Source organism: Pholcus phalangioides, unplaced genomic scaffold (assembly GCF_987345545.1).
Source record: "Pholcus phalangioides strain wild (caught in Gottingen) unplaced genomic scaffold, Ppha-v1.0 ptg000003l_1, whole genome shotgun sequence".
In the NCBI taxonomy this organism is placed as follows: Eukaryota; Metazoa; Arthropoda; class Arachnida; order Araneae; family Pholcidae; genus Pholcus; species Pholcus phalangioides.
Window position 1 is genome coordinate 46,435,271 of NW_028301596.1, and position 17,302 is coordinate 46,452,572.

The 17,302-nt window shown below is 34.7% G+C and overlaps 1 protein-coding gene across 5 annotated transcripts in view; it reads left to right on the plus strand.

The window, feature by feature from the left end:
* The window catches only part of LOC149088708 (tubulin monoglutamylase TTLL4-like), a 61,887-nt gene that overhangs the window by 18,996 nt on the left and 25,589 nt on the right, over nt 1-17,302 (plus strand). For all 5 annotated transcript variants that reach the window (XM_089249189.1, XM_089249193.1, XM_089249202.1 and 2 more), the window contains exons 8-13: nt 3,066-3,260; nt 7,225-7,307; nt 8,486-8,614; nt 8,772-8,894; nt 11,076-11,174; nt 15,811-15,945. In XM_089249189.1, coding sequence (XP_089105315.1) covers nt 3,066-3,260; nt 7,225-7,307; nt 8,486-8,614; nt 8,772-8,894; nt 11,076-11,174; nt 15,811-15,945 — 764 coding nt within the window. The remainder of the gene's footprint in view (nt 1-3,065; nt 3,261-7,224; nt 7,308-8,485; nt 8,615-8,771; nt 8,895-11,075; nt 11,175-15,810; nt 15,946-17,302) is intronic.

Sequence of the window (17,302 nt, forward strand, 5' to 3'; positions counted from 1 at the left end):
TGTGCTCGTAATCTGAAACAGTCATATTTATGAAATTAAACTTTCCCATAGGAAATATTGGAAACTCAAATGATCCATTCCATGACCTCCTTCATGCAAATCACGACTCTTTTCAAAGATATGGTGCAGTTAAATTTATTATTTATCATGCACGGATGCTAGAATGTTCATCTTCGGATGTAATCAATAACTTTCGAAAGATTATCATGTTGAAGGTTTTTAACAACTGACTGTTGCAAAGATATATTTCGGAAAGAGAGAAAATTCAACTGCCCCTGCGGGGAATCGAACCCACATCCTTTCACTTTCCAGGTGAACGCCCTAGACACCTTTCCCTCTTTCCAAAATATATCTTCACAACAGCCAGTTGTTAAAAACCTTCGTATGGTAGCGGAGAGTGAGGTCATCCGTGAATTCTCATGTTGATTTTATAGTTGATTTTTTTTTAAAAATCGTATCGTATATTATGATCTGCCCATTGGCAAGTATTGATTACATGTGAATCTATATGTAGGATATATATGCAATACTTTTATTTTTATTTTGAAGATTTTTAATAAAATTTCCAGACACGCATCCTCTGGGAATGCTTTGATATCTCACTGAGATGGGAAGCAGGATGTTTTTGGTCTTCAAAGGCCAAAGTTAAATTTATTTTAAATTACTGTATTCTTAATTATTTTACATTGAAGGCTTGAGTACTTTCAGAATGATATAGAAGAGCAGGGAGAGGTACCTGCTTGCATTAGCACGTAACAAGAGGGTGAAACAGTCTTTCATAGGCTTGTGCTATGAATGCCTAATCCCACAGTCAGTTACATATTTATGAAAGAAAGCTATGCTGGCTTTTTAGTTGTGATCACATGATGCTTGGCAGACAAGGCGAATATGTGCAAAGCCTCGTATGGAATAGTGCTCATCTAGGAGTCTTTGGTGTACTTACTACTTATATTGAGAGAAATCTCTTATTTATCAACACAAAATATGTTATAAATTTTTTTTTATTTTTGCTCATCTTGTGAGACATTGTGAATCACTCATAAACTTAAGTTGCATTCAGGGTTCCCAGTGACCTGGAAAGTCAGGGAGAGCCAGGGAAATGAAAAATGGTCAGTCAACAACAATATCGGGGAAAATGTAAACTATTTGGCAAAATAGTTTATAAGGTTTTCGCGGCCATCATTTGATAAAAATTGTTTTTTCGGGTTCGAAGACCGTCGTCCGTTTGAGTTTGTTCTCAACGTTTCCCCAACACTAGTGGTTGGCATCTTCAGGAGAATTGATAAACTGGATCAAAGTCAAGTTTTCCGGAGTCTCAGGTTGTATTTATGCACATAAGTGGCTTGAACTACACTATTGTTTTGTGATTGGTCAGTTGATTCTATGGCTGGCAGCGTATTGTAAACAGTTGTTATGCTGGTAGAACCTGATTGGCCGAGAGATGTGGAGTTATCTGATTGGCTGTTGTCATCATTCTGTTGCTGGACCTTGAAGGGGAAGGTTCTTGTTCTTCTGAGAGCAAAAGACGAGCTACGATCAGCAAAAGACCACCGTGACCCTCTATCAACACCGGGGATCTACCGAATACCGTGCACCTGTGGTCAGGTATATATTGGAACCACAAAAAGATCTGTGGCCACGAGAATAAAAGAGCGCGAACGATGCTGCAGAATGGGCCAAACAGAAAAGTCGGCGGTGGCAGAGCATGCGCTTTACGACAACCACAGTGTACAGTTCAGCAAAACACAGGTAATAGCTAATGTTGACCACTTCTTCCCACGAATCTACAGAGAGGCTATTGAAATATACAAGCACAAAAACAGCTATAATAGAAGAGAAGAAACTTTGAAATTGAGCAGATCCTGGACACCAGCTCTCAGAAGAACAAGAACCTTCCCCTTCAAGGTCCAGCAACAGAATGATGAAAACAGCCAATCAGATAACTCCACATCTCTCGGCCAATCAGGTTCCACCAGTTTAACAACTGTTTACAATACGCTGCCAGCCATAGAATCAACTGACCAATCACAAAACAATAGTGTAGTTAAAGCCACTTATGTGCATAAATACAACCTGAGACTGCGGAAAACTTGACTTTGATCCAGTTTATCAATTCTCCTGAAGATGCCAACCACTAGTGTTAGGGAAACGTTGAGAACAAACTCAAACGGACGACGGTCTTCGAACCCGAAAAAACAATTTTTATTTGGCAAAGTATTTGTAAATATTTGATAAAAGGCAGGAAAAGTTCTGTGAAAGGGAAAAAAAACCAAATTTGAAATTTAGGAGTTTAAGATTTTGAATTATATACGATGAAACCTTGTTGCATCAATACTCGATATAACAATAAATCCATCTACAATATTTTTTCAAATCTTGTTTGGAATTGCCTATAGTCTAATGTTAAACACCTTTTCGATACAAAGATATCTACTACAATAAATCCCTCTGACAATATTTTTTAAGAGATTTTGAAACAGCCACAACAATATTTTTTATACTTTGCTCAAAACCATCTTGAATTTCATTTTAATTTCTCATGACACTTGCTTTCATTCTTCCAAGAGCATCTAATAACATCAGTGTTTTGTACCACATGATCACCAAAAATGTTGATAAAGCTGTTGTTATTGCCACTTTCTGTGTAAGACAAAAAAGTATAATACTGTAAACTTCTTTACAGGGGCAATGCATCTGAATGAATTTCATTATTCAACTAATTAATTGCAGTACTTCATGATGGATAATTTAAAGCTCATTTTCTGATGGTACTAACAACGCAGGTATAGAGAAGATGCCAACAACAGCATAAATTTTTTGGCACTTGATGGCAATGTTGTCTCTCGATATAACAATGATCCCTCCACAACGATATTTTTTCTTATCCCTCAGAATATTGTTACACTTAGGCGTCACTGTATGCGTATTTTCCAGAGTTTTGGTCAGGGAAATAGTCAAGCAGATTTTGCTGGGAATCCTATCCATTGTCCATTTATCTGTGATTGTTAGTGATATTTTCTGATAAAATTATTGTTCAACAGACTCATGTTATTCTTACTCTGCAGGTGAATCACTATCCAGGCTGTTTCCATCTTGGCCGTAAAGATAAAATGACTCAAATATACAACAAGATGCTCTCCCATAATGATCCAGAAGATTTTTCATTTTATCCAGAGACATTTGTTTTACCTCAAGATATTCGTAGTCTGAGAGAAGTATGGAAAAGTGAGGGGTCAAAGAAACGATGGATCATCAAGCCGGTATAATATTTTTTCCTCTTTAGTGGAGCAGATTTCAATAATTTTATTTAACATCAGCAAAATGTTTTGGCAATGTTAGCAAAACTGCAATTGGTAAAAAAAATATCCTGAGTAATGTATTGAATTACAAAAAGCAAAAACTTACCTATTGAAACTATAGTGATCTTTCACTTATATGTTTCTCTCCGTAAAAAGATGGTTTTCTGTACTCCTGATCAAAGATATAGCATAATAATGCTTGTTCACTTATCTGCCTCTTTCACTTATGCTTGTTTTTTTCCTTGTTCCCTTGCACAGACACATGTTGACCCTTAGCTCATCTATAAATTTATCATTTGTATACAGGGTTGGTAAAAAAAAACCTTTTTTTTTTGAAAAAAACTGAAAACCCAGGTTTTTTTGGTTTAAACCGTTTTTTTTTGTTTTAAATAGTATTAACAGTAAAAACAATAAAATTTCTGAAAAATCATTCAAACTTCTAATAATTAATTAAAATGAAATGTTTATTAATATAATTAACACTATTCCCATTTTTAATTAATCAATAAATATTTCTTATATTTTAACAAAAACCAATTTTTGCAATTTAATTTTTGCTTAACTCAATGGATTACTTTGTGTTTGAAAATTCTTTTAGTGTTATTATTAATCATATAATATAAAGATGTTTTCTCCAGTTACTTTCAGTATGCTTAATTAGGAAGCTATTTTGCAAAAACTATAATAAAAATTAGGTGAATATAATGTATTTAATGAAGCATAAATAATGCAGATTAATTAACGATGATTTATGATATACAGGGTGATTATAACTAAGGTTCTGATTTCAAAACACTGTAAAAAAAAAGAACGATTGTCAGAATGACTTGAAAATTGACATGAATATTCCTGAAGAAATATAATTTTATTAAGTAAAGGGGGGGAAAAAAGACTAAAATGTAAAATTAATGACATCATCCAACACATGGGAAATTTGCTTACAGAATGGAAACAATAGCCAGTCATGGCAAAATGATAACTTAATTATAGCATTACATGATTTCATAATTCATGGAAACATCACGAAAATAGAGTGAAGTAATTGAACAAATAACTACAACTTACTCAAGAAATGTTAAATATGTTGTCGACTGTGCTCTGGCTATGAGGTGAAAGCACAAAAATTCTTGTTTAACAACAGATCTGAGTATGCCATGGTCATGATGTGGATACGCTTGCAATTCACCTTTATTAAATCAAACGCGCCCCCACGTTAATATTCCTGTGAAACTTCTAACATATAGGGGATGCGCTGAAGCTTGTAATTCACCAAAGTTTGCAATCCAACCACTGTTAATAACATTTTGAGGTACTCCCCACAGCCAGAAGTTGCAAAGGTTAACGTCAAATGAACTGATGGCCGGTCAGGTGTCCTACAATCCTGTTATTGTCAAAATGGGTCTTCAGCAGCTGCTTTGTTGGTATTGCAATATGCATCTTGATAAAAGTTGTTCTATCCACACATTGATGCTGTGGAAGTGCCGAAATGATGTGGCTGCACAAGTACAGCATCATCTACTTGCACTTTTTTTCTTTCGCCAAAGAAAATTCCATTGCTTCAGGAGTATCCATGCAAATTTCCAAGTCATTCTGACTAGTACTTATTGTATAGTTTTTGAATCAAAACTTAAATTATAATCACCCTGTATATAGCTGATTATAGTAGTTATAACAGATTTATGAAAAATACAGTAGAACCCTGATTAACTGGACCTAACAGTGAAAGTATAAAAAAAACAACTATTGAATATTAAAACTGAGAGATATATAGTAGATATGCTACTTCTTATGGGAAAGAAAATGAAAATGTCTGTGAGGTAATGTAACTACTAGTACACTAGTCTTTGTCCTTTAGGGACAGCTGGTGTCTTTATTGGATTATAGGACCACCTGTGTGCCCCTAACATGAGGGTATCACTACTGTTGCTGCTGCTTTGTGAAAGGAAAAAGAAACCTTGTGAGATAATACACCACTACATTTAGATGTATGATACAATCCTTATTCATGAATTTGGTAAAGATACAGCATCAGAAAGGTTAGAAAATGTGGTAAGAATGAGAAATTTTGGCTTCTGTATATAACTTTAAATAACTAAGATACTTCATATGAAAAAAAATATATATAATCAGGCCACTTTTATGAGACTTTTGAAAAAAAACACTTACACCATCTTATGCCATTTAAAGATATACCATCAAAATATACCCCAAGAATATAAAATGTGATAAAAATGAAAAAGTTTGGCTAAAAATGAACCAATATGATATTTTTCAAGGAAAAAATGATATTTAGGCTACTTTGACTTTTTGAAAAAAACCATTTGGTTTAAACCAAACAACCCTGCTTGTATATATTCAATTTGCTTATTTACATTTGAAAAAAAAAAATCAAGTTCCAAGAGCTTCTCAGAATAATAAATCATTTGAGATTTCAATAATAGAAATTTGATTAATACGTTTTGAAGTATGAAATAGTGGAGTATATTGAGTGAAACAATGGCTTAACATACTACAGGGCTCCCACTCGTCCTACTTTTCCTACTTTTTGGTAAAATGTCCTACTTTTGTCCTGCTTTCTAGTTTTTGTCCTACTTTTCCACGACAAAATTTGTGTAATTGATTTTAATTGAGCAGGTAATTATTGATATATTGCAAAATATTACAAATGTTGGAGAATGCAATTAATGATTCTGTCAAAGCAGAAATTGTATCATTTATAAGGTAATTTGGAGGGGGGGGGGTGTATGTGGACCATTTGATTGATAAATTTTTCATTTGCTTAGTTTGAGGGTTCAACAAGTATAGTAGTCATTAAAAACTTCTGTCTGGATGGAAAAATAATTTTGTATTTATTACTTCATGGTCTTGGACAGTAACTTTCATCATTCAAAATTATGGTGCAAATAGGTGAAACAACAGTTTACATTTCAAAGCAGTTGGATACATAGGCCTATTCTAGGTTTGGTGATTCTGATGCTACCCAATAGCATTCAGTTGTCTTCTGTATTTTTAAGGCATGAAGAGGCATAAACACTATTTACAATGCTCAGCAAAGAGCTAGAAATGGAAGTGCTTCATTTGTCAAAAATGATTACACTGTCATTGAATAGTAAAATGTGAACCAATCCCTTTAAAAAAAGATGGAGAATGCAGTAAAACTATCTGGTTCACCTTGCCTTATTTACGTCGGATCTTGTAATTTACACATTTTGCATTGTGCTTTTGAAAGTGGTCTCGAAGGTGCGCCATTCTTAAAAAACTTACGTCTTCGAAATTTGCTGTGCTTTGTCGAAGAGAGTTGACTAGCTCTTCACTTTGGAAGACTCTAAAAAAGAATGTGATATATGTGAGGAGAGACAGCAAAGAGTTATCTGTGGTTGCTAGTGCGCTGTTTTGGCCAAAAATTGGTTTTGTAACCAAGCCATTTGTCATTTTGTTTTGGCTTGACTGAAATATTTAGAAGACGCCAACGAATGGGTGGTGACTATTCTTTGACTGAAATAGTGCTAGGGAAAAAAAGTTAATTCAAAATTAAAATTTTTTTTTTAAATTATTATAAAATTTTTTTTTTCCGGAATTTTTTTCCAGTATGCTATGATTATGTTGTCTAAGGGGGTTACCCTCCCCCATCCTACTTTTTAGTCCTGCGTTTTCCTACTTTTTCTCATTTTTTGAGTGGGAGCCCTGATACTATGGTATGTGAAATAAATCTATATCTCATACTTGCTTTTTACTTATGAAATATTCCATCTCCTAACGTGTATAGGAAAATTCTACGATTCTTTACATTTTTTTAATATACATATACAACACTTTTCACATATACAACAAAATTCTTTTAAATACATCATAGAAACAAGATTCTGTTGATTTTTTAAGTATAAGAAAAAGGTAACATATTTGTATATTTTTTTGTAATTTATAGCCTGCATCTGCCCGTGGTACTGGTGTTAAAGTGATACATAGGTGGCCTCAAATACCAAAGAAACGTCCAGTTATTGTCCAGAGGTATGACTAATCATATAAATCATAATTTCTCAACATGTTTTTGTTCATTGTTCCCAGGGTAGGGTTTCTTTCCAAAAGAAACCTATTTCTTCTGACAGTGGAAGAAACCGGAAGAAATTAAATTTAAAAATAAAAAAGTTTTTTTGATTGAGATAGACAGCTTTTGGATAAGTCAGGCAGGGTCGTGTCTCCAGTGGTGTAAATGGTAGGCATGCTTGCCCATGCAAGAGGGTCTGGGTTAGAGTCCTGGCTAAGACAAAATGACTTTTCTTTCAGAATTCACCTCGGCATGATATCCAGAAAATATGTTTCCTTGATATTGTTTGATTGTTGTATGGCTTGTTATTTCTACTTATTGGTTGTGAAATAATATTAAATAAGTTTTGAAAACAATATTTTTCTAATATTTGATTATAAAATATCTTTCCAGGATGTTACAAATATATAATTTTCTAATGAAGCACACATTTTAAAACAAATTGTTTTAATTACTATGCTACACAGAACATTGATCAGGGTATAAAAATATATAAAAGTACAACTAACATGTGTTTACATCAAATAATTGTAATGTATAATTTTGTGATTACGTGATAACGTGTTAAGAACTTGAAAAAGCTGATAATTTAAAGCTCTCCTGTACCAACAGAACTGTACTTGATGTACTAAGAAGTCACATCCCCAAAAACTGTGATTGGAGTACGCTAAGAGTCATATGATAGTTAAAGATTGTAGCAAATGAACTGGACTTCTTGCACAGAAAATGTTGTTTCATTTCAATACGTACTCTCTATTAGTCAGAAAAGTGACAAAATGAATAAAATACTGATGTATAAAAAGTATGGAAAACAAAACAAAAACTTCCTGACTTAAGTGTCATCAGAATGGTAGACTGATATAATAAGATACAGCGATATGTAATTAAAAGTAAAGGATTTACCTTAACGTTTTTCTCTAACTGAATTCAAATGTAAATCAAAAAAGGAGAATCATTAAAAAAAAACAACTTTTCAAGTGTCATTTTTTATCACAGTTATATCTCTGAAAACAATTTGGAGCTTTATTGTTTCAAATCAACATTTTCTCACCTCTCTTTGACGTTCTTCCCTTGTGTAGAATATGCAATAGTTTTTCCTTTCCCTAACCACTCACAATATGCATTTTGAAAATCTTTTCAGATATTTATCCGAGCCATATTTGATAAATGAGACGAAATTCGATTTGAGAGTATATGTTTTGGTGTCTAGCTATGATCCGCTGAGAGTATATATTTTTGAGGATGGTCTTGTTAGGTTTGCCTCTGCCAAGTAAGTTGATCCATGCTTATCTCATTTACAAGCTTTGAATATTTTGGCTATTTTTAGAAATTAATATATATATATATATATATATATATATATATTTATTTTTTTTTAATTTGCCTATTATGGGGTAATATATTTTAAACAATTATTTTTGTGATAGATATTCATCATCTGTCCAAACGCTGAATGAGCCTTTTATGCATCTGACGAATTATAGTATTAACCGGAAGAATGCAGCGTATACAGCTAATAATGGTGATACCAATTGTCATGGGCATAAATGGTATACTTGATTTTCCATAATGAAACTTATATTTTATAATGATTATGTTATAATTTTAGATATTTAACAACAATATATGTCACTATCATTACAAATAACCTTTAACAATTTTTGACTGCCAACGTGACTCGAATGAGCTTCTCATTTCATTCCACAGACCACCACATCTTGCATGTGAGCAATCTTGGTAATACTTGTTTTAATTTGAATATCAAAATTTTTCTTGGTGGTGGTAGTTAAGTTTTAAATATTAACCTTTTTGAGTTAGTCTATTTTTTAAAATATTCAAAACCTATACTCCCCTTGAACCTTTAAGGCGATATTTTGTACAATTGATATCCTTGTCCCTTAGCGAGCGGCTCCTGTTATTGTAAGCCAATCATCTTACAGGGGACACTGATCTGACTCCACCGTAATTCATTTAGAGCTGTAAGTAACCTTCAGGAAACAATCTAATCTAAAAAACTACCACTGCTTAACTGTACATGCACCTTGTACACAATCCTCTGCGGAATTTCTAACAGATAGGTATATGCTGGAATGCGGCTCCTAATGTATTTATGTTGTCAGAGTTACATTTGTTTCACATTCTGCTGATGCTGCCATCTGTGTTTCATGTTTTGAAGTGAAGATGGTAAATGTTTGAATTTTCATGTTGTGTATTGAAGGTCTATTTGCTCTCTGCAGAGAGACTTTTTTTATTTGTTTTTTTTTTCCCCCCAAATGGGACCTCATTCATGCCTTTGACTGAAATATTAGAGATGAATACTATCATGAGTGGTAACATCCGGACTATAACTAGGATTTTTTGAAGTCGGAGTTAATGTGATTTTGCTGTTCCCACCACTGTTAAATTTGATAATTTTATAGCAGGGTGTAATTTTCCCTTTTAAAATTTGCTGCCCAGAGCAGTTGCCCCCCCCCCCCATCTAGTTACGGCCCTGGGTAACGGTGCTACCTCATTGCTATCCATGAAATGTCTCATAGATTGAACAAGGAATTTAAATTCTAAATTCACATATAAATCAATATGAAAATGAGCTGTTCAAAAGACTCTGCAGCCCTTATGCTAAAATGAATGTTTCCTCAGAAGCTAAAGAGAATTAAAAAAAAAAATGTTATATTCCAATACAGTAATCTTGATAATCAACCTTAAAAGTTTGCAGTTTTGAATGATCTGAGCTGCTAAAATTGTTCGAAATTCCTTCTAAAAACGTCCCATTTTTGTTTTTCTTCCCCCCCCCATAAGAATGCATTTTTTTTTCAGCTTCCACAATTGAAAGTAATTTTGATTTCAAGTATCTTTTGTAATGAGGATTAAGGAAAATATGTGACCCAGCTCAACAACTTGTTTATTTGGTTAAACGTGACAAGTTTTGTTTTAAAGAAAGGTTCCTATCTTTAGTTTTATATTTTAATTGCTGCTGGAGACTATTCTTTTTCCTCCAATGTGGCTGAGAAAGCTCAATTTGTGTAACACCTCTTGTCTGAGCATTGGCCATTTAAAAAAAATGTCATTTAAAAAAAAAAAACCAAAGAAACAGTTTTCATAAAAAAAAATCTTGATTCATACACACACACATGCACATAATTGGAAAATAGTTTTGTGATTTTTAATTTAAATGTAACTGAAATCAAATTAAATAAAAAGAAACAAAACTCTCAAAGAAAATCGTAGGTCCCCATAACATTTATGGCTTTTTTAAAGCATCTGTTGAAGATAAATCATGAATTTTGCAAATATATTTTTTGTCTAATTAATGATAATATGAATTATGGTGTCATACAGTACTGATACAAGATATACTGAAAAACGTTAATTTTGTAGAGATAATGATTTTTGGAAAAATTTCATCATCACTATCGGGACTTGAACCCTTGTCCCTCGAATGCTGGTTGAATGTTCTACCAACTAAGCTATAGTGACCGATAGAATATTTAACCCATGGAGCACATGTATATGCTGAATGGTACAATGCAATGGCCAGTGACAGCAATCAGCTAGTAATGAGGCGTTAAAGTTCCAGTAGCGGCAGAGATGGAATTTTTCCAAAAATCATTATCTCTACAAAATTAAGTAGTTTTTTAGTATATCTTGTATTAATAAGCGAGAGTACATCTTTTTTTAAATATACAGTACTGGTTTGAATTTTGTGTGTATTTTGAAATTTTTCTCTTCAGGTCTCTCAAATCATTTTGGAATTACATGAACAACAATGGAGTAGATTCTAAAGCTCTTTGGGATCAAATAATAGACATGGTTCTGAAAACTATTATTTGGTAAGCATCTGTTAAGAATAATATAAATGAAATTTAATATAAATGAATAATCTGAAACGTGTATGTTCATGATATATCATTCTTCTCAGGATATTCAAATAAAAACAATTTGTATAATAGCATCTTGCTTTGAAAGGGCAATAATCATATTTTTCATTGAACGAATCTTGATTTCATGACTAGAAATTTATATTATAATTATCAGAGACCAATGCCAAAAATGATCTAATGAGCAGATAACATAATAGGGAATTCTTTCCATGAAAACATGCTTTGTCATTAACACATTAAAATATTTCATGCTTTTCATTGCAAGTGTTTCATTAGATTCAATGATTCTAGATAAGTAAAATCAGGGATTTCACACTTTCAGTATGTTAACTAGAGGTGCCACTGGTGTGCTATAACGTATCAAATATCCAGAATTTTAAAAAGGATGCATTAAAAATTTGGTTCACCCGTCCCATGCGGGCGTATTCTTTTCTAGTTTCAAGAAGAAAAAAAAAACAGATCCCCTCCCAAACTTTTTCCTTTGACTGCCCAACCTTGAAAAGTACTCTGAAGTAGAAATGAAACAGTTTACACTGTACTGTATTGTATTGATAGAACCCGCAGGTGGTTGAAGAATAGGATGGTAAGATATCTAGTTGCGTCTCTGGATTTTGAAAGGGTAATTTTCACAGCTATCTACCAGCATTTAAAAACATTGTCAGCATGCTGTAAATTTGCTTTATTCCTACTAGATTGAAAATGCACATTTTCGAAAAAAATTTTAAAATTGTCTTTAGCAGAAATCAGGGTTTGAAACCCGCAATTTTGCAGTAGTAATAAGCTAAATAAATATATATATCAATTTTTAACGCTTTCCAACTTTGAGTTGGAAAAAATCCAATCCCTTTAAAAAAAAAAATTCTATTGCCGCACGATGATCATCAACCTACAACACAAATATGTAAACATTAAATTTCGAATCCACACATTAACAATTTGGAGGATAGATGGCATCACCAACTGTACAGAAAACACGCCAAAGGCAGACACACACAAGCACACTGTTAAGTTTCACCAGCACAACACTTCATATTATTTGACTTAGCTCACATTTAGGTGTGAAAATATATGGCAGTTAAATGGTGGTAGATCAGAGTTGTGGAACATCAGGGAGGGAAAAGAAAATCATTCCACCAGGAAATTGCCTTGCAAGTGCAACGTCCCTTATGGGAGTTGCTTGCCCGGTTCGAAATATCCAGCAATAAAGTGGCAAACGACAAGTGGAAAATGATTAGAAACAAACTTTCGCATGAAATATTATTATTTATTCAATTATATGGGTTAGTTAATTTTAACAATGGATTAGTATATCTTGGAGCCCTCTATTTGACGTTAGCAGTAAAGATACTGGCTCACCAATTGATGATCAACAACAGTCAACCTGTGCAGCGATTGGACATCCGATGTTGTTAGCTTTTCCGTAAATACCAGAGGAGTTTTCTCAGTTGAGAACCGGAACACCTTGATCAGTTCCTGGGGGCCTCTCGGTTGAGGGCCGGACCACCTTGCTCAGCTCCGGGGGGCCTCTTGGTTGAGGGCCGAACCACCTTGATCAGCTCCAGGGGGCCTCTCGGTTGAGGGCCGAACCACCTTGATCAGCTCCAGGGGGCCTCTCGGTTGAGGGCCGAACCACCTTGATCAGCTCCGGGGGCCTCTCGGTTGAGGGCCGAACCACCTTGATCAGCTCCGGGGGCCTCTCGGTTGAGGGCCGGACCACCTCGATCAGCAATGAAGAACTTTGACTGTGAAGATTGTTTTATATTTTGATTCCGGACCTGCCGGAAAACGGATTCAAATAATGTAGATTATTGCATTTTAACAATTCAGCCTAAGGCCAATAGATACGGTAGTAAGACGGTGAACCGTCCTACTAGAGGGCTTCAGTTGAACAGAACAAGATTAGACGAACGCGGAATCAGACTTGTTACAACGTACGGCCGGTATTTAAAGGAAAAACATCCGACCGCACGTGTCTGATCAAGCCAATCGGCTTCAAGGTCACCTCATTTGCATGCGATCGCAGGCGAACATCACGATCGGCCTTGATCGTCGCCATACGATCACAGCTGCAGACTAGTAACATTTATGACAAAAGATAACGTGACGGTGACTACGGACTTTTACGCCGGGGGATCATCGGCACGTTACATTCCCCCTGCCACCAGAAAGAAAAATTCTTAAGAATTTTTCTAAGGCCCAGTTTTCCTAACAATCCATATCCCGAGGAAAAAGAAACCTATCGAAAACATGAAATGCAATATAATAAACAATCCCGCATTAAATACACATTATCAATACACTAAAAATATCAAAAATCCCGCATGAAATACACTAACTATAATTATACACTCAAAAACTTCAAATCCCGCATGAAATCGCAACACCAAAATACAATATATAGATATAGGGCCCTGCCCTATCAACCTTCCGAAAACTTCACAATTTCCTCACCACTACCTCAAAATATCACACCAAATGTCACATCAATTATCTCATTTATCTAAAAACCGCAAAATACACATAAAACACACTATCCCCTCCAAAACACATGAAATAACATTTCCCTCCAAAATACACGAAATAACATTTCCCTCCAAAATACACATTATACACTAATTTCGACAGGCACTCCCCCCCCTCTCCTACAGGATCATGCAACCGGAGAAAAAGTCCTTAGTCTCAACATTTAATTATTGAAAATGACTAGAATGTAAAATCACAAAACGACTAGAACATAAAATCACATTTTCGCAAATTTTAGATTTGACCTTGATCAGATGATCGCCCGAATTTTACGGCGTACTATGATTATTAGAATTCATCTCTAAAATCAATGTTAAATATCAAAAAAAAAAATTTTTTTAGCGAAAGTACTTTCCACCCGCGGTTTGCCACACTTACTGAGATCCCGGTCGAGCCCCCAAAATTGCAACGTCCCTTATGGGAGTTGCTTGCCCGGTTCGAAATATCCAGCAATAAAGTGGCAAACGACAAGTGGAAAATGATTAGAAACAAACTTTCGCATGAAATATTATTATTTATTCAATTATATGGGTTAGTTAATTTTAACAATGGATTAGTATATCTTGGAGCCCTCTATTTGACGTTAGCAGTAAAGATACTGGCTCACCAATTGATGATCAACAACAGTCAACCTGTGCAGCGATTGGACATCCGATGTTGTTAGCTTTTCCGTAAATACCAGAGGAGTTTTCTCAGTTGAGAACCGGAACACCTTGATCAGTTCCTGGGGGCCTCTCGGTTGAGGGCCGGACCACCTTGCTCAGCTCCGGGGGGCCTCTTGGTTGAGGGCCGAACCACCTTGATCAGCTCCAGGGGGCCTCTCGGTTGAGGGCCGAACCACCTTGATCAGCTCCAGGGGGCCTCTCGGTTGAGGGCCGAACCACCTTGATCAGCTCCGGGGGCCTCTCGGTTGAGGGCCGAACCACCTTGATCAGCTCCGGGGGCCTCTCGGTTGAGGGCCGGACCACCTCGATCAGCAATGAAGAACTTTGACTGTGAAGATTGTTTTATATTTTGATTCCGGACCTGCCGGAAAACGGATTCAAATAATGTAGATTATTGCATTTTAACAATTCAGCCTAAGGCCAATAGATACGGTAGTAAGACGGTGAACCGTCCTACTAGAGGGCTTCAGTTGAACAGAACAAGATTAGACGAACGCGGAATCAGACTTGTTACAACGTACGGCCGGTATTTAAAGGAAAAACATCCGACCGCACGTGTCTGATCAAGCCAATCGGCTTCAAGGTCACCTCATTTGCATGCGATCGCAGGCGAACATCACGATCGGCCTTGATCGTCGCCATACGATCACAGCTGCAGACTAGTAACATTTATGACAAAAGATAACGTGACGGTGACTACGGACTTTTACGCCGGGGGATCATCGGCACGTTACACAAGGATTTATAGGATTTGAAGGAATCTGAAGATGGATGTCAGAATCATTTGCTCTAAATTCAATCAGAGAATTTATAGATGTATGCCTAACTTAATTACATTGTTTTAGATTTATTACATGTGTTAAATACTCATGTTGAATTCTCAGTGTTAATGGGTTTCTTTGCAAGCTTTCTCTGGTAGACAATGAAAGTAAAAGAATCTAGTTATGAGCTGGTAAATTAACCTTTTTTTCTTTTTTTTTAATGAACCTCTGGATTGAACATGTTAAAAATGAATTATTTATTTGATTTGCATGGATACCAGTGAATGAGGGGGGCGGTGGTTATAATTTAATTTTTTTTAAAGACTCAAAAAGGACCCAGATTTTGCCAATAATCTGGGTCCGGTCCCGGGACCCAAGTAAATTATAGTACAATGGCATCTCTGTATGAAGTTTCTTTTTCGTCTCGTACAATACCAGTTACTGTACCTCTTGCTCGTATTTCTCTGAAACCCGTACTTTATAATTTCTTGGCCATGTATGTCCAGTAGAAGTTAATTCAGCATCACCCATGCCTTCACATTAATTTTGTTTATATTTCAGATCTTAGTTTTATTAGTATTTATAAGAATTCAAATGCATCAGTAATGGCTGTAAATGCACTTTTTTTATTCTCAGCTCTGAAGGTCCGATGACAAGGTTGGTGCGCAATTATACCAAGAGCCGTTACAACTGTTTTGAGCTGTTTGGATTTGATATCATGTTGGATAAAGATTTGAAGCCTTGGCTTCTGGAAGTTAATATATCTCCTAGGTATGAACACCATTTATAATACAGTGTAAAAAAGAGAAAATTTGAATGTTATGCTGTGCGAATACATCAATTAAAAAAAAAAATTACCTTTAAATTAACAGATTTTATCAGGGTCAGGGAACTAAGCAATTTCTTTAATGCTTTTTTCATTTCTCTTGGAAAATAATTTTTTTAAAGGAAAATTAAATATATATTGTAGGCCAAAAAAATTCCACGATAACAAGTTCATTTATGTACAATTTACTCTGATTTCATGTGTTCAAAGTGTGCGTAATGGACATAAATTCATAATAGCCTGACAGTATCAGTAAGTGCTTTAGCTAGAGATGTGATGTTATAATATTCCCTGAGAACATTCTCCTGGATGTAAAAATTGGAGAATAGTCAAGAATATTCTATTTTTCTTTTAAATGGAAATTTTTTTACAAATTTTGTTTATTATCGAATATAACTCAGTTTTTACAGCTAGAACAAAATAATTTTTGGCATAATCACCTCATAATGACAAGTTTTAAAGAATATTCTTGGTCATGGTGAGGTGAGAAGTTTCAAAAGTTTTTGTAATTAAAATTTTGAAAACCTTAAGATTTTAAAGATTAAAATATTTCTATTAAAATTAGATAAATTTTCAGAAATAAGTTTTAAGCAAAAAATAAAATCAATGTTAGTTGACAAAGGAAACCATTCTTATGATCACCTTTATTCTAAAGAAAGATAACTGTGCCATTTATAAGATAGTTCAATGAACTAAATGAACATACACTCAAATTTTTTATCACGTGTATTCCTTTGCAAGTTTTTCAATTCATCCATGTTGTTTTCACTTTATTGCTTGAAAGGCTTAATATTATGGACTGCATACTTTAATTTTCCTCTTTCTATTGACAATTCCTTTATTTTGTATGTATGAAGCTCTGAAAGCTTTTCAAATCAAACTCATTCCGATGCATGTCTCTTTCTATCACATAACAGCACCAATGCTTTCGGTGGAGTTCCTATAACATTCGTCTTTCCAGAAAGTCCAATTTTTCTGGGTATTTGGGTAGTTTAAAAGAATTCTCTCTCATCACATAACTTTTGCAGCTACCAAATGGTGAATAAATTCTGATCCACACTCATCTTTGGTTAATTCGTTATCTACTGATGATACTTTGAAGTACCGGGTTAGCTAATTTTTTATGTATGAACATGCCAAGGGTTTAAGGTTTTCCTCATCATTTGCCTTTATCATTGCTTTTTCTTTACTCTCAATTATAGGCTATTGTGAATAATTAGTCTACGTTCCTGTTTTGAACAGTTCTGTATCCTCTGAGAATGGGGATATTTTTTGTATAGTTACTTTTGTTTGCAGGAAAAT